The 21174-nt window shown below is 45.6% G+C and overlaps 1 protein-coding gene across 2 annotated transcripts; it reads right to left on the bottom strand.

Moving 5' to 3' along the window:
• Nucleotides 1-17: 17 nt before the first annotated feature.
• On the bottom strand, nucleotides 18-20432 carry DDB2 (damage specific DNA binding protein 2). Of its 2 annotated transcripts, XM_045786621.2 has the most exons (10): nucleotides 20054-20432; nucleotides 18768-18901; nucleotides 18213-18404; nucleotides 4804-4949; nucleotides 3410-3509; nucleotides 3102-3279; nucleotides 2439-2581; nucleotides 884-1048; nucleotides 693-738; nucleotides 18-383 (listed from the first exon to the last, which is right to left on the bottom strand). In XM_045786621.2, the coding sequence occupies exons 1-10, from the start codon at nucleotides 20178-20180 to the stop codon at nucleotides 334-336; spliced, it is 1281 nt and encodes a 426-aa protein (XP_045642577.1). In that variant the 5' UTR covers nucleotides 20181-20432; the 3' UTR covers nucleotides 18-333. The 2 variants fall into 2 exon arrangements, with proteins under 2 accessions (XP_045642577.1, XP_087710969.1); XM_087854843.1 differs by having other exon boundaries at nucleotides 693-1048; nucleotides 20054-20427.
• Nucleotides 20433-21174: the final 742 nt, after the last annotated feature.

Here is a 21174-nt window from a genome sequence, read left to right as displayed (position 1 = left end):
GCACAAACTGAAAACCACTACCTGACCACTCTGTCACTGCACGTCAGAGAATGGAAAAGTACCTTGGCTCCAGGACAAGCTTGGCTCCAGGCTAGATAGAGCAGGGACCCTTGGGGCACCTGGCGCACCAACCCTGGAGAAGTTTCTGGAGCTAAGCCCAGAGCAGTAACATGCCAGTGTCCCAGTCCCACAGTGTCCCATGCCACAGTGTCCCTGCTCCAACCCTAAGACTTGGATACCTTTGGCCCTTTAACACACAGCCGCCTCTTCTCACAGGATTTGTTCCCAGGCGGCGCCAAGCTCTGGCTTGGCCCACACCTTCATTAATGTCTCTCATGTCCGCCTTCCAGCTTCCTCCTGGCTCCAAATGAGAATGTGATAACCTAGGAGGAGTGAGACCAGTCTGACTTGGACCTTCCATGATCAGTCTCTGAGAATTTGGGGGGCTGGCCCAGGGAACCTAGGACTTGGTCAGGAAATACCAGGAAACAGGACAGCAGCCAGGCATTGTCACGACCAAGACAAGGCAAGAGGCATGGAGGGCCTAGGCCAAAGAGTCCACTGTCTCCTGGAAATCTTTACTGACTCCTACCCTGGGGTGACTGGCAGGGCTAAGCTGAGGGGGGCCTGCACTCAACCTGGGGGAGTAGGGTAGGGCTTGGCCAATCTGAGATACAGCCTGCTTCACTCACCCATCACAGAGGCCAGCGTGTCCCCCATGGAATTGAACTCATTGAGCTGCAGAGACAAGGGCATAAGCATCAGGAGGAGGTGAGGTATTGGGAGAAGCGCACGTGAGGACTAATTTCTGGTCATTTTTGGTCAGTGAAGGTAGGTTGAAGCCCTGCTTCCTCCCATCATTATTTGAGGGCCCAAACCTCACCGAAATGATACCAGAAGATTCTGGGTCATAGAGCTGATACATCATCTTCCCTGAGTTTCCATCAAACACATCAATGGTCCTTAATTCATGGGGTGTACAGCTTTTGAAATTAGGATCTGGGTACCGGCCCACGACAATGAGGTTGTACCGAGGATGCCAGGTTGCCTAGGAGATGGAGAGTTATCATGAGAGTAAATGCGGAGTGCTATCAAGAGGGACATCAAAAGTATTCTTTGCCACTCACAACTGTTAATACAATTGCCAGCAATTTAATAATGGAGATAAGACCCACACGAAACTACAAGAACAGCTTTCAAGTGCTTACGCATCCACCATCCCAAATTTTTAATCCCAAATTGGCCTCTCTGGACCTTGGGACACCTTCTTTTGTGTTTCCTGAGATCATACCAAGTGATAAATGTTTTAACATCAGCTTGACCCAGACATTAATCAAAGAGGTAAGCCTACAACCAAGCAAAAAGTCTCTGGTAACCAAACCAAATAGGATATAAATTCTGAAGTAATCCCACTACTGCTCCTCCTCCATCAACGCGAATGAAGAGTTGAGCAGAAAATGGCTAGTGGCCAAGAAAGGGAAGGAAACCTATGTTGCCAAATTACCGCCCTCAACAAATCTGGCAGTCGGAGTGACAGAATCACATGGGGTTTTCCTAAGAAATCGCAAGGAAGTGTTGAAGGAGGAAAGACATGGTTAGCAGGAAGGACAGAGTGGTACGTGCCATGGCTTGGAAATAAGTCACAAGTCTCGCCTGGGCAGCTGGAAATTGTCCTGGCTGAATACAAAGTGGGAGATGACACATGGATCAGTGGGAGCCAACCAGTGAGGAACCCTTGTTCTTAAGAGCTTGGATTTGATTTGAGGTATGTGGGAGCCACTTTAAGATTAAATGATCACTGCTGACGTGGTACTTCCCAGGCACTGGACATGTGTTTTAAGTGTACGGATTCTTCCAACAACCCTGCCTGTCAGATACTGTCATTTGCTTTTTGGAGATAAGGAAACATCAAAATTCAAGCGGCTTACCCAAGGACTCTAACTGGGGATGTCGGCCTGCCTGAAGCTGGTGCCCCCACCACTATGCTGTGTTGATGAAAGTACAGGCATGAAACCCAGAGGTCTGAAAAGGGGCTGCGGTGTTAGAAAAAGAACAGAAACCGGGAGAGCAGAGGAACGGGCAGAGTTGAGGCTGCCTGGGGCATGGGCAGGAAGGAATCTGAAGACTTAAAGACTGTCAGCCTTGGGGGCTGAGGTCAGCTGGGGGGCCAGCAGCACACACAGGTAACTGGAGGTGAGGGCAGAACAGCTGGGAGGTGGGCTGGGACGAGGAAGAGAGCTCATGGGAGACAAAGAAAATACAGCACAGTGGGATTGCAGAAGGGGGACAGAAGTTGCAGAGAGTGCCCGGAGAGAAGAGACAGCTTCGTGTGGGTGCAGGATGAGATCTGGGATTAGGGATTCCTGATCCGGCCTCTCCCAACCTCGGGTAGACCCGGTCCGTCCAAGTGATCACAGTTCCCTGCCTCCCTCACTTACCTTGATGGGCGTCAGGTGCTGGAAGTGGCGGTGAGGGTGTGGGATCAGGCTCGGGGGGCAGTCCCACTGGGAGGCCGAATAAACCCGGAGCTCACTCTTCTGGTCAGTGGTCAGGAGCTGGGCTCCATCAGGACTAAAACAAGCTGGCAAGTGAAAAGCCCCAGAGCTGAAGGAAACCCAGGCCCTTGTTATCCTGGCTGCCACAGGCCTTCTCCTGCAGGGGCACCCTCTCTCCCACTCCTCTCTAGATGGGGGTGGAAGGGAGGAGGTGAATCTGGACTCTGAACAAAAACATTCTAGAAACTTGGGGCGCCGGGGTGGCTCAGTCGGTTAAGCTGCTGACTCTTGATTTCGGCTTGGCTGGGTTCATGATCTTAGCATCCTCTCTCATCGTGAAGTCTGCTTGTCCCTCTCCCTTTGCCCCTCCCCCTGCTTGTGCTCTCTCTCAAAAAAATAAATCTTAAAAAAAAAAAAAAGCACCACCATTCTGGAAACTTAGCAGCTGTTGGAGGCAGCTAGAATCAGAAAGTTTCCAAGACATCCACTTGGCCGATGCTCTTAGGGTAGAGGTTTAACCTAGCAGCTTCTGAACTTTGAGGGAAAACGCCAGAAGCGGTTGGACAGGCAGGGTCTGCAGGAAGGGTGAGGTCTGGTATATCACACCTGCGTTGACAGGATGGCTATGCGGCAGCGAGTGGAGGAAGCTGGATTTCCCTCTAACCTGGCGCAGGTCCCAGATTTTCACTGTTTGGTCTACGGAGGCTGTGGCCAGGAACCAATCACAGCATGGGTTCAAGGCCACGTGGGTCACTTTCTTTTTGTGCATTCTCAGATTCCAAAGCTGCAGAGAAGGGCTCCCTTCAGGTGGGGCACAGGGAGGCCGGGGCAGGGGGGTGGGGTGGGGGGGGTGGATGGTGGTGGATGGGGGGGTGAGGGAGAGAAAGGGAGGACCTGGGCTCCAGAGAACGCACCTCCCTGCCATCCATGTTCAGCAGGATCACGTGCCCCACATTGTCTCCCGTGACCACCATTCGGCTTCTGGCAGACACATCCAGACTGCAAAACCAGAAGCTGGAGGGAGAAACTGCTGTAAGATTCTTGGGGACAGAGGCAAGGTCCATTCAGTCACTGTTGCAGCTCCAGTGTCTAATCAGTATTTGCTGAGGGAATAACTGTCTCGCCACAGACTCCCAGCGAGGATCCCTCAGACTTGTCTACTGTCCGACAGAGGGGATGGGGCTGACGGGCTCAGAAAAATGTCCAGTTACTCAGCTAGTAAGGGTCCTTGAAGCAGCCACGGCTCTGAGCCATGAGGCAAATCCCCAGGCTAGCCTGCCCCTACAGCCCTGGGTTCTGAGGAAGACCTGCTTATTGCCCTCTCTCTTCACTCTCTACCCTTTGGGCCAAAGGAGATGACAAACCCAATGGGGACTGCCCAGTTCTGTTCCGCAGATCTGGTGACAAAGGAACTTCTGCCCCCTTCTGAGCATTTAGGGGAAAAAAGCATACACAACTTTAGAAGCATACACAACTTTAGGAGCTCTGTCTTGCTCTTTTGTCTCTCAGACGACTTGAGGACGAAGGGGTTGGGTTGCTTCAGGGAATCCTAAAACCTGGCCAGGAGAGCTCAGATTCATATTTTTTTCTCCTAAACACTCAAATCCTTGCTACAGTGCTTACAAATCCCCTACAAATGTCTTTCAGAGGGAGGGTTTCTTGTGGAAGAATGACATGGAACTGAGTCTATCCCGTCTCCTGCCCTGACCTCAGTGGGGCCGCCCAGGAATAACATCCAATGCCAGTTAGACCCCCCACACCCTGGATTCTTCAGAGAACAGTAGGAGTCAGGTCTCTGCCTAGACATCCAAGGGGCGAGCATTTTGTCATGTCTCCAGCCCCTTGCTTTTGGGGTGTCCCACGTGCTCTGTGGACTCGACTCTCTCCCTTTAGGCTTCCTTCCATCAGTGAACTGGTTGCGACATTACACCCCAGTGACGTAGGGAACGAAATTTTAAATTCATAGCTCCTGCTCCAACCTTCCAGTGGCTTTCCAGGCCAATGCCATGTTGATGACTGAGAATCCAGGTCTAGTCTAATACAGGAGTGCCTCACAGTAAGAGCAGAAGCCCCTACCTCGCTGGGAAGAGTGGAGGTTCTAGACCACCTCACTGAAGCAGTAACACCCCCGGAATGCAGGAGGAACAGCTCCGGAAGCTCTCAGACAGAGAGGGGAGGCTGGGAAGTGGCTACCACCTCACAGTTCTTCCCCGTGCCAGGTTTGGGGAACACACGTGAGGTCTGGATGCTCTCACCAGAACTACGCCGAGAGCCCAGAAGCCCTTTCCCTCCTAGTGAGGTTACTCACTTGCAGGTGCCTGAGCTGGTAAAAACTCGGAGCGTGTTGCCTTTAAAGTCTTGCAGCCTAGTTGTTCCCTCCATTGAGGAGGTGAAAAACTGGTTGGTATCAAGAGGGTTAAACTTCAGCCCAGTGATGCTCCCTCCAGCTCCAATCTAACACAAGGAAGAGAAAAGCCAGTGAGTGATGACGGCCCAGGCGGAGGACAAGGCCTCGGTACACGGACTCCACCGACCAGAGCCAGGCAGGCCGCAGGTGCAGCCAGGCCAGCCGAGGGGCCCGACCCGGGGATGCGCTCCATGACGCTCCCTCTTACTTAAGACTTTAGTTTTAATGGCGTGGGTAAAAAATTAACATACGGTACATGTGGCTGTTTTTAGAATACAGTTCTATGAATTTGAACACACGGTAGAGATTTGAATAGCCACCACCCAAATCAGGACGGAGAACAGTTCCATCCCCTCAAAAAACTCCCTGTGCTCTCCCGTCGGTCACACCCCCTCCCCACCTGTAACCCCCGGGCACAGTGGTTCTGTTCGCCATCATTCTGCTGTGGCCTTGCCTTGAATAGAGTCACAGAAGCAAATCCTACAGTACGCGTCCTTTTGCGACTGGCTGAGTTCACCTCACTCAGCATAATGGCCCTGAGATGCAGCCAAGTTGCTGTGTATACCCTCATTAAGTGCTTATGAAACTCTACAGCTTCCAGAGCTCCTTCTCCACTTCCCATGCTGCCGCTATCCCAGCCTTACAGACTACAGGGCCTCTGACCCAGCGTCCACTTAGCTCACTCCACATGCTCACTGGCACGTCCGTCCCCCGTACAAAGCATTCTAACTGGTGCCCGTGGTCTGCCCAACCCTTGCTGCCGGGATCATTGTCTGCTCCCAACAGCTGAGTCCTGTGCTCACCGAGGCTTTGCGGTGAGCTGTTCTTAAACCCATTTATGCCCATTGTACTTTTTGTTGTAATTATGTGATTTAATTAAACATGTCACTTAATTACATGTCGTTTATTAACCGTGTCATTAAAAATTTAAACTTTAAACATTTCAACGAAACATTTAAGCATTTACTTAAACATGTAATTTAATTAAACACAGGAACCACGTGCAGAAAGGAAGACCACAGTTATTTCTATAGGAGCCATGTTGAATACTTGGAAAAACTAGGTAAAAATGAATTGTTAAAAATGATAATTGTCAAATTAAGCATGGGTGAGATACTTATAAACACTTAAGAAGTGGGAAATAATAACAATTCAAAAAGAATCTGCAATCGGATTGCTTCACAACTGCCTTTAAATTATGTCTCCATGGGGCACCTGGGTAGCTCAGCTAGGTGTCTGACTCTTGATTTCGGATCAGGTCATGATCGCATGGGTTGTGGGATCAAGCCCTGTGATGGGCTCTGTGCTCAGTGGGGAGTCTGCTTGGGATTCTCTCCCTGCGCCCCATTTGTGCAGTCTGTCTCTCTCTCTCTCAAATGAATAAAGAAAATCTTTTAAAAAGATTTATTTTTTTTTAAGTGGGAGGAGAGGCAGAGGGAGAGGGAGAAGCAGACGCCCCACTGAAGAGGGAGTCCGACACAGGGCTTGATCCCAGGACCCGGAGATGGTGATCTGAGCCGAAGGCGGATGCTTAACCATCTGAGCCACCCAGGTGCCCCAATAAATAAATCTTTAAAAAAATTATGTCTCCACTTTCAGGGAAGGGGAAACTAGACCCTATAAAGAAGACGTTATGGGTGTGATTTATGTAAGACCAGGTGAGCCCTAATCAGTGAACGGTTTCTCCCAGAAAAGGACTGGTCTTATGTCAGAACATTAGTAATAAACACATATATAAACATTTTAAGTTAAAATGCATGTGTGTTCTTCTTCTAGTAAGGGTAGACTTCAGTGGTTATGAACAACTCTGAGAAGGAAGAACAACAGGTCAAAGTATGATAAAGAAATAAATTGGAGCTTCCAATCCCAGAGATGGTGGTTAGCTCGTATTGGGCCAGCCCTCTGTTGAGCACTAGAAAAGGGAAACAAAATCGTATCTTTAAAGAAAAGTTTTTGAAGTCAATGGAGAGCTATGAAGGCACCAGGGACTTGAAGACCAACATCCTAGAGAGAGAAGCAGAAAGGTAGGCCTGACTTTTGGATGCTGCTTTTCCCCTCCAGGCCTATGCAGCCCAGAAAGCTGTGGCTTTGAAGCAGAGGAACCGAACTGCAGAGACGCTGAATGGAAAGCGGTGGGTGGCTTCAAGGCTGAGAAGCCGGGCTGAGGTCTTGCCAGTCTCGCAGGGCAAAGGGGGCAGAACTAGACTTCTGACCTGCCAAGGAGGGAAGGTGTTGGAAGAAATCTAGCTTTTACTTAGGATCCCTGACATGCTAGAGATAAGAACAAACTGGAAAGAGCCTGACCCCAACGAAGACTGAAGTCCAGATTCAAAACATTTCTTTTTTCTTTTTTTTAAGATTTTATTTACTTGACACAGAGAGAGAACAAGCAGGAGGAGCGACAGGCAGAGGGAGAATTAGGCTCCCCGCTGAGCAGAGAGCCTGATGTGAGGCTCAATCCCAGGACCCCGGGATCAGGGGATCACGACCTAAGCTGAAGACAGATGCTTAACCGACTGAGCCACCCAAGCGCATCCAGATTCAAATCATTCCAGTCTCATTGGACGAAGATGATCTCATTCCATCCTACCCGCCTGTCAGAGGGGAAAAAAATGGTCTCTGGAGGAAAATACCACCACTCAAAACTCCAAATTACCTCTACAAGTTTTCATATGCAATATTTGGCATTAAATCTAAAATCACCCAGCATATCAGAAGATAAGACCAAAACCAAAAACTAAGAGGAAAAAACAATAGTTGAAAGACATAGGAGATCTAGATATTAGAGCTATTAGATACAGGCTTTAAAATAATTGTGATTAATATACATTAAAATAAACAGAACTGGGGCGTCTGAGTGGCTCTAGTTGGTTAAGCGTCTGCCTTTGGCTCAGGTCATGGTCGTGGGATGCTGGGATTGAGCCCCACATTGGGTTCCCTGCTCATTGGGGAGTCTGTTTCTCCCTCTCCCTGTGCCCCTCCTCCCACTTGTACTTCCCCCCAACTCTCTCAAATAAATAAGTACATTCTTTTTTAAAAAAACAGACCTAGGGCCACCTGGGTGGCTCAGTGGTTAAACGTCTGCCTTTGGCTCAGGTCATGATCCCAGGGTGCTGGGACTGAGCCCTGCATTGGGCTCCCTGCTCTGTGGGGAGCCTTCTTCTCTCTCTCCCACTCCCTGTGCTTGTGTTCCCTCTCTCGCTGTCTCTCTCTGTCAAATAGATACATAAATAATCTTTAAAAAAATAAAAATTAAGAAAAATAGACCTAATTTAAAAATGGACAAAGGATTTGAACAGTTTTCCAAAGACATGCAAATGGCCACGAGCTCATGAGAAGATGTTCAACGTCATTAGTCATCAGACATACCATTTCGCACCCACTCAGAGGGTGATGATAAAAAAGATGGACAATAACAAGTGGTGACAAGACAACCCCTGAAATGGAAGAAAATACTTGCAAACTAGATCTGATAAGAAGTTAATATCAAAAATATATGAGGAGGGGGCGCCTGGGTGGCACAGCGGTTAAGCATCTGCCTTCGGCTCAGGGCGTGATCCCGGCGTTCTGGGATCGAGCCCCACATCAGGCTCCTCCGCTGGAGCCTGCTTCTTCCTCTCCCACTCCCCCTGCTTGTGTTACCTCTCTCGCTGGCTGTCTCTGTCAAATATATAAATAAAATCTTTAAAAATATATATATGAGGAACTCAATAGCAAAAAACAAACAAAAAACCCCCAAATAACCTAATTAAAAACTGGTCAAAGGACCTCAGTTGACCTTTCTCCAAAGAAGACATACAAATGCCCAACTGATATATGCAAAGGTGCTCAACGTCACTAATCCTGACCCCAGGGAAATGCAAATCAAAACCACAATGAGCTATCACCTTACACTTGTTAGAATGGCTATTATTAAAACAACAAAAGATAACAGGTGTTAACAAGGGTGTGGAGAAAAAGGTACTCTTGTACTCTGTTGATGGGAATGTAAATAGGTTGAGGCACTGTGGAGAACAGTATGGCGGTTCCTTGGAAAATTTAGAAAGACCACATGATCCATTAATCCCATTTGTGGGTATATAGCCAAAGGGAAAAAAAAAAATGAACTTCTCACTGTGTTATCTTCCCTCCTGTGTTCACTGTAGCTATTCCCAACAGCCAAGGTAGGAAAACCACCTCAGTGTCTGTCGACAGATGAAGGGATAAAAAAAATGTAGTACGTATATATGATGAAATATTAGAGAGCCTTTAAATAGAAGGAAATCCTGGCATTTGTGACAACCGGGATGCAGTTATGCTAAGTGAGCTAGGTCGGACTCAGACAAATACTGCAAGATCTCACTTTATGTGGAATCTACAGATGGGGAATTCATGAAAGCCGAGAGTAGGATAGTGGTTGCCAGCTGCTTGGGGATGAAGGAGATGGGAGATGTGGGTCAAAGGGTGCAAAGCGTCAATTATGCAGGATGAGTAAGTTCCAGAGATCAATGTACAGCACGGTGACCATAGTTAATACTGTATTGTATATTTGAAATCTACTAAGAGAGTTGATCTTAAGTGTTCTCAGAACACACAAGGTAATATGTGACATGATGAATGTTAATTAGCTTGACTGTAGTAATCATTTGCAATGTACCTGTGTTAAAATTCATACTGTATGCTTTAAATATGTGCAACGTTTATTTGTCAGTTATACCTCAATAAAGCTGGAAAAGAACACAAGCATTGTTAAGGATATGGAAAAGTTGAAGCCCTCCGACATTGCTGGTGGGAATGTGAAACGGAGTAGTCGCTCTGGAAAATGGCTTGGCAGTTTCTCAAAAGCTTAAACATAAGGTTACCATATGTTCCAGCGATTCCACTCCTAGACGTATACCCGAGAGAACAGAATATGTATGTTCACGTGAAAACTTGTACACAAATATTCATAGAAGCATCCCCAGTGAAAGAAGGGTAAAGATCAATGACTCAAAACATGCATCTCAAGGGGTTGTGAAAGTAACAGGAAAAGAAAGTAGGAGACGGTGGGTGACTCAGTAGGTTAAGAATCTGACTCTTGATTTCATCTGGGGTCATGATCTCAGGGTTGTGGGATTGAACTCCGTGTTAGGCTCTGCACTCAGAGTGGAGTCTGCTTGTCCCTCTCCCTCTTCTTCTCCCCCTGCTCTCTCTCTCTCTCTCCCTCTCTAAAATAAACAAAATCTTTTTTAAAAAGTAGAAAAAAAGAACAGAAATTAATGAAACAGAAAACAAATATAATGTGAGAGAATTAAAAACAAAAGTTGGGGGGTGCCCAGCTGGCTCAGTCAGTAGACCACACGACTCTTGATCTTCAGGGTCGTGAGTTCAAGGCCCACGTTGGGCAGGAAAACTACTTAAAAAAAAAAAGTCGGTTCAACGAAAAGACTAATAAAATTGATAAATCCCTGGTGGAACTGACCAAATGGAAGTCACCAATAACCAATATGATAGATCACAAAAGGGACATCAATATAAATCCTAGACATCTTAAACAATTATTAAGAGGATATAATAAGCAATCTTATGCCAATAAATTTGAAAACTTAGATGAACTGGGCAAATTCCTTAGAAAAATACAAACTTGCTAAACTGACAGAAGATGAAAGAAAATCAGAATAGTCTGATATCTACTAAAGACACTGTATTCACAACTAAAAACTTTCTTTCAGAGTAAATTCCAGATCCTGGTAGTTTCACTGCTGAATATACTAAACATTTAAGGAAGAAATAATATCAGTCTTTTTTTTTTAACTTTGTTTTCCAACTATCTCAAAGTCTTAGAAAAGTTGCAAAAATTATACAAGCACTGCTTTTCTGTAAAAAAAAAAAAAATCTTTTCTGGAATCATTTGATAATAAACTGCCAACATGATGTCCCATCACCCTCAAATACTCTACTGTGTATTTCCTCCAAGAACATGCTCCTATGTAACCACAATAAGACCATTAAAACTTAGGGGCATCTAAAGTAGTTCAAACTCATAGAAACAGGAAGTATCATTGTGGTGGCCAAGGGCTGAGGGAAGGCGGAAATGAGGAACTTATTCGGTGGGCACACAGTCTCAGTTTTAGAGGATGAAAAAGTTCTACAGTTCTGCTCTACCATAATATGAATACAGTTAACACTACCATACACTTAAAGATGGCTCAGTGATAAGTGTTATGGGCTTTTACCTCAATTTTTAAGAGGCAATAGTACTTGCTAGAGATAGAATTGGAAAGGTTAAGAAAAGGGGGGGGGTGAGAAAATTTAAATGAAAAATTCAAATATAATAAACTAAAACAAACATACAAAAATTACTCAGTGTAGGGGCGCCTGAGTGGCCCAGTCGGTTAAGTGTCTGCCTTCAGTTCAGGTCATGACCTCAGGGTCCTGGGATGGAGCCCTGCAGCAGGTTGGCTGCCTGCTCAGCGGGGAGTCTGCTTCTCCTTCTCGCTCTGCCCCTCCCCACAACTCATGCTCTCCCTCAAATAAATAAAATCTTTTTTTTTTAAATCAATCAGTGTAACATCACATTAGCAGAATAAAGGGGAAAAACCATATGCTGATCTCAAGAGATACAAAAAAGGTATCTGATGAAATCTGATTATCATTCATGATAAGAACTTCTGGTAATTTATTTAGAAGTAAAAGGGGAACTTCCATAGTTTGATAAAGGATATTCAAAAACAGACAAGTTTTAAAACACAAACAAGCACCTATGTATATACCTAAGAGAAATGAAAACAGTTTTCAAACAAAAACTTGTACATGAACATTCACAGCTGTTGTATTCATAATAGCAAAAGGTGGAAACAACCCAAACGTCCATCCGCAGATGAATGGATAAATAAAATGTGGCATATCCATATGACGGATTATTATTCAGCTCTAAAAAGGGATGAAATACTGAGACATGCTACAGCATGGATGAAACTTGAAAACATTATGCTAAACGAAAGAAGGCAGACCCAAAAGGACAAATATTGTGTGATTCCATTTATACGAGGTACCTAGAATAGTCAAATTCATAGAGACAGAAGGCAGATTAGTGGATCTAGGGGAGGGTAATAGAAAGTCATTGTTTATGGGTACAGAGTTTTATTTTGGGAAGATGAAAAGGTTTGTCAGATGATTGGTGGCGACAGTTGCACAATGTGAATGTACTTAATTGTACACTTGAAATGGCTAAAATGGGGGGATGCCTGGCTGGCTTAGTTGGAAGAGCATGCAACTCTTGATCTCAGGGTTGTGCGTTCGAGCCCCATGTTGAATGTAGAGATTACTAAACAACAACAAAAGACCCTTAAAAATGGCTAAAATGGTAAATTTTATGTTAGGTATAGTTTACCACAATAAAAAGTAGAAGAAATCGTACTTAATGATCAAATATGAAAGCCTTCTATGATCAAGAACAAGACAAGCACGTCTGCTATACTTAATATTCAACAATATACTGGAGGTCTTTGCCAATAGAATAAGGCAAAAAAAGAAGTATAAGAATAAAGAAAGAAATTAGGGGCGCCTGGGTGGCACAACGGTTAAGCGTCTGCCTTCGGCTCAGGGCGTGATCCCGGCATTATGGGATCGAGCCCCACATCAGGCTCTTCCATTATGAGCCTGCTTCTTCCTCTCCCACTCCCCCTGCTTGTGTTCCCTCTCTCGCTGGCTGTCTCTATCTCTGTCGAATGAATAAATAAAATCTTTAAAAAAAAAAAAAAAAGAAGAAGAAGCAGCAGCCATTGCCCAGGAATTCAGATGTCACAAGAAGGTGAGGAAAGGAAGGAAACAGATTCTCCCCTCAGAACCTTGAGAAAGAACCAGCCCTGCCAACACCTTGACCTTAGCCCAGAAAAAATTATTTCAGACTTCTGACCTCCAGATCTCACTGTAAGAGAATAAAATTGTGTTGTTTTAAGACAGCAAGTCCATGGTAATTTGTTATAGAGGCAATAGGAAACGAATATAGTAACTATATTAACAAAGCTTAAAAGCGAGCCTTGAAGGTCTCAAACTGATTATAAGTAACTGCTTCCCAGAACAAAGCCCAACAGTATTTAAAAGAATACAACACAATCCAACATCCAACAATGTAAAATTCACAATGTCTAGCATCCAATGAGAAATTACCAGGCATGCAAAGAAGCAGGAAAATAGAACTCATAACCAGAAGAAAACTAAATGAATAGAAACACCCTCAGAAGTGACACAGATGATAGAATTAACAAAAACATTAAAATAACTATTATGAACATACTCTGTACGGTCAAGAAAGTAGAGGATGTAGTGAACATGAAAAAAGAAATGGAAGATACTGGGGCGCCCAGGTGGCCCAGTCAGTTAAGCATCTGCCTTTGGCTCAGGCCATGATCCTGGGGTCCTGGGATCGAGTCCCACATCGGGCTCCTTGCTCAGCAGGGGGCCAGCTTCTCCCTCTGCCGCTCCCCCTGCTTGTGCACACGCACTCCCTCTCTCTCCATCAAATAAATAAATAAAATCTTTTAAAAAAAAGGAATGGAAAAGATTTAAAAAGGCCTGAATCAAACTTCTAGAGATGATATACGGTATCCAAAAAAAACCCCTAAACATCTAATACAGATTAGATAATGCAGAAGATCAGTGAACATGAGAGACAGCAATAGAAGCTATGCAAAATAAAATGAACAGTTTATCAGTGACCTGTAGGGCAATACCTAGGAGCCTAACATATATATAATTGGAGTCCCAGAAAATAAAGAGGGGGGAGAAAGTACTTGAATAAATGATGGCCTAAAATTTTCCAAATTTGATGACAAACCCATAGAGCCAAGAGATACAATGAACCCCAAAGAGGAGAAACATAGACAAATCACAATCATTTTTAAAGCAGCCAGAAGACAAAAAGAAAAGAAAAATAATGTAAAGAGGAACGTAAGAATGAGAGAAGACTTTGCATCAGAAATCATCTCTAAAGTAGTAAAAGCAAGAAAACAAAAACAAAAGCCCGTGAACTTAGAATACCTAGTAAAAATATCTTTTCCCCTAAAAAAGGCAAACAAACAAACAAAAATGTATCACCAAACAACCTACATTATAAGAAATGTTAAAGGAAATTCTTCAGGCAGAAGGAAAATGTTACAAAAAGGAAATCTAGGGGCTTCTGGGTGGTTCAGTTAGTTAAGCGTCTGCCTTCAGCTCAGGTCATGGTCTCTGGGTCCCGGATCGAGCCCCACATTGGGCTCCCTGCTCAGCGGGGAGTCTGCTTCTATCTCTCCCTCTACCTGCCACTCCCCCTGCTTGTGCTCTCTCTCTCTCTCTCTGCCCCTCCCCACTGCTTGTGCTCCCTCTCTCAAATAAATAAATAAAATCTTAAAAAAAAAAAAAAAAGGAGGGGTGCCTGGGTGGCGCAGTCATTGGGCGTCTGCCTTCGGCTCAGGGCGTGATCCTGGCGTTATGGGATCGAGCCCCACATCAGGCTCCTCCACTGGGAGCCTGCTTCTTCCTTCCCACTCCCCCTGCTTGTGTTCCCTCTCTCGCTGGCTGTCTCTGTCAAATAAAAATAAATAAAATCTTTAAAAAAATAAAAAGGAAATCTAGATCACACAAAAGAATGAAAACCACTGGAAATGGCAAATATGTAAATATTAAAGTTTTTCTTCTCATTTAAAAAAATCCTTAAAAAATACCTACTCTATAACCCAGTCATTCCACAACTAGGTACTTACTCAAGAAAAATGAAAACATATATCCACACAAAGCTTGTACATAAATGTTCATAACAGCTTTATTTTTATCCGGAAAAAATCCAAATCATCTTCTGCAGGTGAATGGATAAATTGTGGTACATTGATATAATGGAACACTACTGAGAAAGAAAAAAAAAAACCCTACTCATACACGTATAAATGTAGGTGAATCTCAAATAATTATAGAGTGGAAGCCAGGGGGGAAGAAAAGAGTATATATTGTGCTATGTCATTTATATAAAAGTCTAGAAAATGCGAATTAACCAATAGGGGTAGAAAGCAGATCTACGGTTTTCAAAGGTACGGATGGGTGGACTACAAAGGAAACTTTGGGGCTGAAAAAAAGACACAAATAGCCCACATTGAGAATGTGAGGGGAGGTATCACTAAAGATCACGTAGACATTAACAGGACAGTAAGGAAATACCATGAACGAATTCATGTCACAAAACTCAGCAACTTAGTTAAAATGGACAAATTCCTTGAAAGACAAACTACCAAGCTCATTCACAAGAAACAGAGAACCTAAACTACCCCATAGCTATGAAAGATATTGAATACATAGTTAACTTCCCAACAAAGAAAACTCCAGTCCTAAAACTATGACAAAAATCTTAAGAAGATATAGTATCAATTCTACACAAATAATTCCAGAAAATACAAGAGGTAGGAATACCTCCTAACTCTTTTTATGAGGTCTGCATTACCCTGATACCAAAGGCATTACAAAAACAAAGGGATAGGATATTTTCAGTGGTCATCTGGTATATGATTTTAAATGAGAATACCTGACATAATAAGCAAAAGACAACAGATTCTAGGGTAGAATATTTAATCATCTAAGCAGAAGTATGGGTGTGTGTAATAGTGTATACACACAGAGAAAGATCCCCAAATGGAGATTTCAAGTCATCTTTATTCTCTATGCTTTTCTCTGTATTGTTTGAAATTCTTATAAGCATGGATCATTTTACAATAAGAGAAAAACCAAGTTATCTTCATTTTGAAAATGTCATACGTGTTTCCTTGCCAAAGGCCTGCAAGATGTAAAGATCAGAGCCAAGGTCAGAGGACTAAAGAAGTAACAAAATGAGGGGCGCCTGGCTGGCTCAGTCAGTGGAGCATGTGACTCTTGATTTCGGGTCGTGAGTTCAGGCCCCACATTGGGTATGGAGCCCACTTAAGAAATAAAAAAAAAATTAAAAATTAAAAAAAGAAGTAGCAAAATGAGGCTCCTTCAGTCCCTGTTCTGAAATCAACTTTCTGTTAGTATCTGTGAGTAAAAACAGATAGCTCTCCAGACCGCCATAGCCTTCCTCTGCTCCTGTCTAGCCTCCTGCTAGTCAGAAAGTTAGAAGCTCAGCTCAATCTCCGAGACGGTGTGAGAGGAAATGTCACTCAAAGGCACATTATACTAAAGAGTGGTATAAACCAAAAGGCAGCCTCAGCCTGGCACAAGTTGAAAGCAGATGTCTTTCCCTTTTTGGTCAGGAGGCTCTTCCCCTAGGACACCCTTAGGCTACTTCTTAAATTTCTCTATTCCCATGTCCTAGATTCCTAGGGAAAAAAAAACAACAAAAAACAAAACCAAAAAACAAGTCTCTTCCTGTCTGAGCTCTGGGTTTTGACTTCAATTTAGAACTGCCCCTTCTGGTGGTCACCTGTCTCACCGGCTGGGCAGGAAGCCGAGCTCTGTCCAAAGCATTTTCCCTGGCTGCCTTTCTTCTGGCTTCAAGCACCTGTGTTCTTGAACACCCATCTCATCTCAAGCCTGTCTAACCTGGCCTTTTCTGCTGGGCTGCTTTGGGTTCACCCTTGGCCTCATCTATCTCTTCTGTTCCACTTCTGGGTATATGCCCCAAAAAACTGAAAGCAGGGACTTGAAGAGCTATTTGCACCCCCAAGTCCGTAGCAGCATTGTTTACAATAGCCAAAAAGGTGGAAGGAACCCAAGTGTCCATCAGTAGATGAACGGAGAAGCAAAATGTGGCAGATGCATCAAGTGGAGTATTACTCAGCCTTAAAAAGGAAATTCTGACACCTGCTACAACACGGAGGAACCTAGAGGACGTTATGCAAAGTGAAATAAGCCAAAGGATAAATATGGTATGATTCCACTAATGCAAGATACTCATGAGAGTGTCAAAATCATCAAGACAGAAAGTAGACTGGTGGTTGCCAAGGATGGGGAGACAGCAGTCAGTGTTTAGCGGGTGCAGGGTTTCACTTCTGCAAGATGGAATTCTGGACACTAGCGACACGAGAACCCCAGGGTACTTAATGCTGCTGAACTGCTCACTTATAAATGGTCAGGATGTACATTTTAGGTGTATTTCATCACCATCTTTAAAAATCAGAACACTTCATGTAAAAAAATTAGGACTTCAGGCTTCATTTGAGCAAATCAGTCTGATACCGTCATGGGACCTAGATTCTTCCATGTCGGCCGTCTCCAGTTTACTACTGACACCACCCCCCATCATTTTTTTTCCTGTTTGGCTTCGTTAAGCATGTGAGTTTGTGGCTTCTGCTCTAAACCCAGAGCCTCACTTTTTACAGTACGACCCTCCACTATCAGCCCCCTGCTGGGCTAACTACAGGTCTTCTCTTTGCTGGAGGGGGCGACATCCTCACCCCTCAGCAACTGGTGATAAATACTACCCATCCCTAAAAAACGCTATGCCAAGCTTTGCCCCAAACACACGCTGCCTTTCCTTTTTCTCTCCATTTACCTAATTATTGCTCTTCCTCGCTCCCCACTCACCCATGAGCCTTCTCTGTTGACTCCAACTCACCAGAGGTTCTTCCTTCTCTCACGTTTTGTAGCATTTAGCATCGGTACTGCCAATTATCTTGCATGTATACGTCCCATCTACCCAGTTACACTTCAAGGCCCTCACTCATCCAACAAACATAAAGCAGCTACTCTAGGCCAAACATTGTTGTAGGCACTGAGGATACGGTGGGGACCCGAAAGACAAGGTCCCTCTCATCATGGAGCTTGTTTTCCAAAGACATTTGTATGGGCACAGACATACAAATGAGTAAAACATTTTGGGTACTGAAAAACATTGTGGGGAGAGGGGAGCAAAGCAGGGTAAGGGGATAGGGAGTGAACGAGGGAAGTAGAGGCTCCTTTAGACAGAGTGGTCAGTGAAAGCTGTTTGAAGTATATTCAGCCAAGACCTGAATGGTAAGAGGGAGTCAGCCGTGAGAAAACCATGGGAAAGAGTACCCCAGTCAAAGAGAAGAGCAAGTGGAAAGACCCCGTTTAAGGGATAGAAACAGCTAGTGTGGCAACAGCATAGGAAGTGAGGAAAGAGAGTAGTAGAAGACGAGGCCAGGGGTTAAGAAGAGGCTCAGATTCTGTTTTATGTGATAACTTACAAGAGAGTGATCAATATTTTATGCCTTCTAATGTGTTAAGGGCTGGCACTCAAGGAAGATTTGAGTAGCATTACCATTTACTTGTTTGAAAATACCCAGTTCCTTCTGATCCCAATCATCTCCTCGTTCCTGGATAACTTTTCATTCCTTCAACAAACACTTCTTCAGCACTATTGACTGGCCCAGGGAACTGCTCACCCCTTTAATGAAGGTGGGTTTGTCCTTTATGCCAAAGTTCCAGAGCATGATATCTCCCCCTTTGGAACCCACGGCCAGGGTGCTGGGGTGAGTTGGGTGCCATGCCAAGGATGTGGCCCTCCTGTCAAAGGGGGCAGCCTTTTGGAATATCCGGTAAGAAGCCAGAGAGTGCAGAAAGGCCTGCTGGAGACCCTGACACAGAGGAAAAAAAAGAATTAAGTTGAATTAAAACCCAAGTCCTGGGCAAATTGCCAATCTCTGTCTCCTCCATAGACGAGCTCTAGGGCCAAGTCCTCCCACCAAGGGAAAACTAACTGCCTGGCTCTATGCATGAACTCATCCTGGAAAGCAAGGGGGCAGAGTGCCTTCCAGATGAGACCTTTGCGGCCTGAGACTTCTACCTGGCTGAATGCCCAGTAGGTCAGTCACCAAGGTAGAGGTGATCTGACCATGTCGACAACTGACTGACCCAACCCAGCATCTAAATTGAGAACATCCCAGTAGTGAAAAGGTACCAGGCAACCCCCTGAGCACTTCAGCCAGGAACCGCCTCACCTGTTGCAGCGATGGCCAGGCAGCGTTGCCCAGCTTATGCTGGTGGAGGGCCCTGACGATGCTGTATGATGGCGGGACCTGCAGGCTAGCCAACCCCGCCCAAAGGCAGCCCGAGTCAAATCTTCTGCTAGAACCTGCCAAGCAGAACAGACACATATTTTCCTCTCTCTTCTCACGCACGGAAGAGCTTCCTGCTGAAATCTCAGAAAGAAAGCCTTGTTTTTCATGCGCCATAGCCAATCTCTCCCATTACCTCCTAAGGCCTTTCCAGGGTCTGCTCACTCTCACCCAGCACAAGAAATAAATAGTGAGTAGGGGTTCAGCCCCTTGCCCCAAACACTCCCCAAAATAGTAATTCTGAAGTGAAACTAAATATGAAATCATATGAAACCAAACCCTTGCAGGGTTTCTGAGCACGAAGCCAAAGAGACACGCAGGAATAAAGTTTACGCAGAACTTTTCCCAGTGGCTTGGAAAATTCATACTAGGGTTGGGTGGCAACTTTAAAATTACATATGATACACAATAAAAGGATTTTAGGATAGCACAGTAGAAGTGGCCTGGGGAAAGAAGTATCTTTAAATCCTGTATTACTATAATGTAGAGGTGACCAGTTGTTGGCCCTGAGTCCAATCTGTTCTTTCGGAAACCAGCAGGATCCAGAGGGTCTGGAATGGCTCTACATCAGCTAAGTCGCTTTCGGAGAGGTGGATACACTTGGAATAGAAATAAAGATGTATTTGAGGACCTGGTCTCTATGAATCTGGCCTCTTGACAACCCATTCCTTCTTCTTTTGGACAAAAAGCGCTTCATCAACAACCCCCTGCTCCAGTCTTCAGTGTTCCCCCACGCTCCTTATTGCCCCAGGTTCAAGCCCCAATAAACCGCAGAGAATGAATTTTCTAAGGAAGGAAATTGAGGGTTCTTACAGCGGAAACCAAGAACACACAGCTAGCAACCATGACTATCGAAATTCAGCACACACACCACCAGGCAAGGTAGGATTATTTTAAGCAGTCCTCCGTGTGTAAAAATCCTGGTACAAACAAGGAATTTGAAGGTCCGTTGTGTGTTATGTAATGGAGCTCATCTGCCTCTTCCCGTCACCTGAGAGGGGTTAAGCCCAAGCTCTATGATGTCAAAGGACCTGCAGAAAAATGCACAGCCCGAGGCATCCGAAACTTGGGACAGCCTCGAGAAACCAGTAGCACCCATCCCCCACTCCAGCCTCCTGCGTGAGAACCCCAAAAGGCGGAATTATTAAAGCAGCAGGCGCAGGCAGTACCGGGGCCCTTCACACAGAGCTTCTTGGCCTCGGGCTCCAGCTCCCGGGGGCTTCTGCTCCTCTTGCTCTTGGGGCGCACAGACACCTCGGGGGTCTTCTGGGTTTCTGGGCGTTTCCTAGGAGCCATCGCGTCCTCCGTGCGAAAGGGTACTATGCCCTATGCCGAGATCGTGGAGGCAAGATTGTGAAGCCTCTGGGGAGAAACAAGGCGGGGACCAGGGAACTAAGCCAACTTCCCGCCAAACAGCCTCACCGCTTTCAATCTGGCTTCTAGCTCTGGCCCCGCCCCTCTCGGAGAGGCCCCGCCCCTCCCGCGGAGGCTGGGGCACGGGAGGGGAGGAGCTCCTGGGCTCCCTAGGGAAACAGGATCGCGCCTACGTGCTGGGCCAGCTTGTGCCCGTCAGCTGATCTGCCAGAAATAAAGATGGCCGCCAACGCTAGGCCACCCAACTTGAAGCCCCTTCAGAATCGGCGCTGCCCGGCCTGTGCGGGTCCGTGAGACCAGGTGCCAATCAAGGCTCTGGCTCCGCCTCCTCTGACTTTTAATTGGCGATCCCGCCCTCTCGGGCTTTAGGATTGGCTGGTTCTGGAGATAGGCAGCTTTGTAGAAAGCTGGCCACCTCCCTGCGGTGAAAATCAAACTCTTCCCGCCAGCCAGCTTTGCCATAGGTGTCGAGTACTTCTGTATGCCCAGCTCCCCCGAATCTCAGTTTCTCTGTGCAGAGTGGTTGAAACTTGAAGCTCTTAAATACGGTTTCCCCAAACCTGCTGAGTGTCCCGCCTAGGGAGTAATGATGAGCTGGAGGACGGGCAGGCTAACCCGTCTTAGAGGTCTTGTGCCCTGATTTAAGCCAGAGGCCAAGGCATTGACTCTCATAGGTCACTCTCTACCCGGCCCCAGAGGAGACAGTTCGGATGTACCCTGCTTTCTGCGACAAGCCAGACAGGAGCTGCGGCTAGTGGAGGACTGCTGGGCCTTTCCTTCTATCCGCTAAACTCCGTCCCAGGAGCTATGGAAGGGCGAGAGGAGACAACAATGCATTAACGGTAGGTCCCGCACTAACGGACAGGTAGTGACAGAAGACATTTCCAGAAATAACTCTTGGGAAGAAATGAATGCT

Source organism: Ursus americanus, chromosome 24 (genome assembly GCF_024610735.1).
Source record: "Ursus americanus isolate L20-20 chromosome 24, mUrsAme1.1.p, whole genome shotgun sequence".
Taxonomy (NCBI): Eukaryota; Metazoa; Chordata; class Mammalia; order Carnivora; family Ursidae; genus Ursus; species Ursus americanus.
The sequence above is the reverse complement of the archived record's forward strand: the minus strand, read 5'-3'. Positions and strand labels throughout refer to the sequence as shown.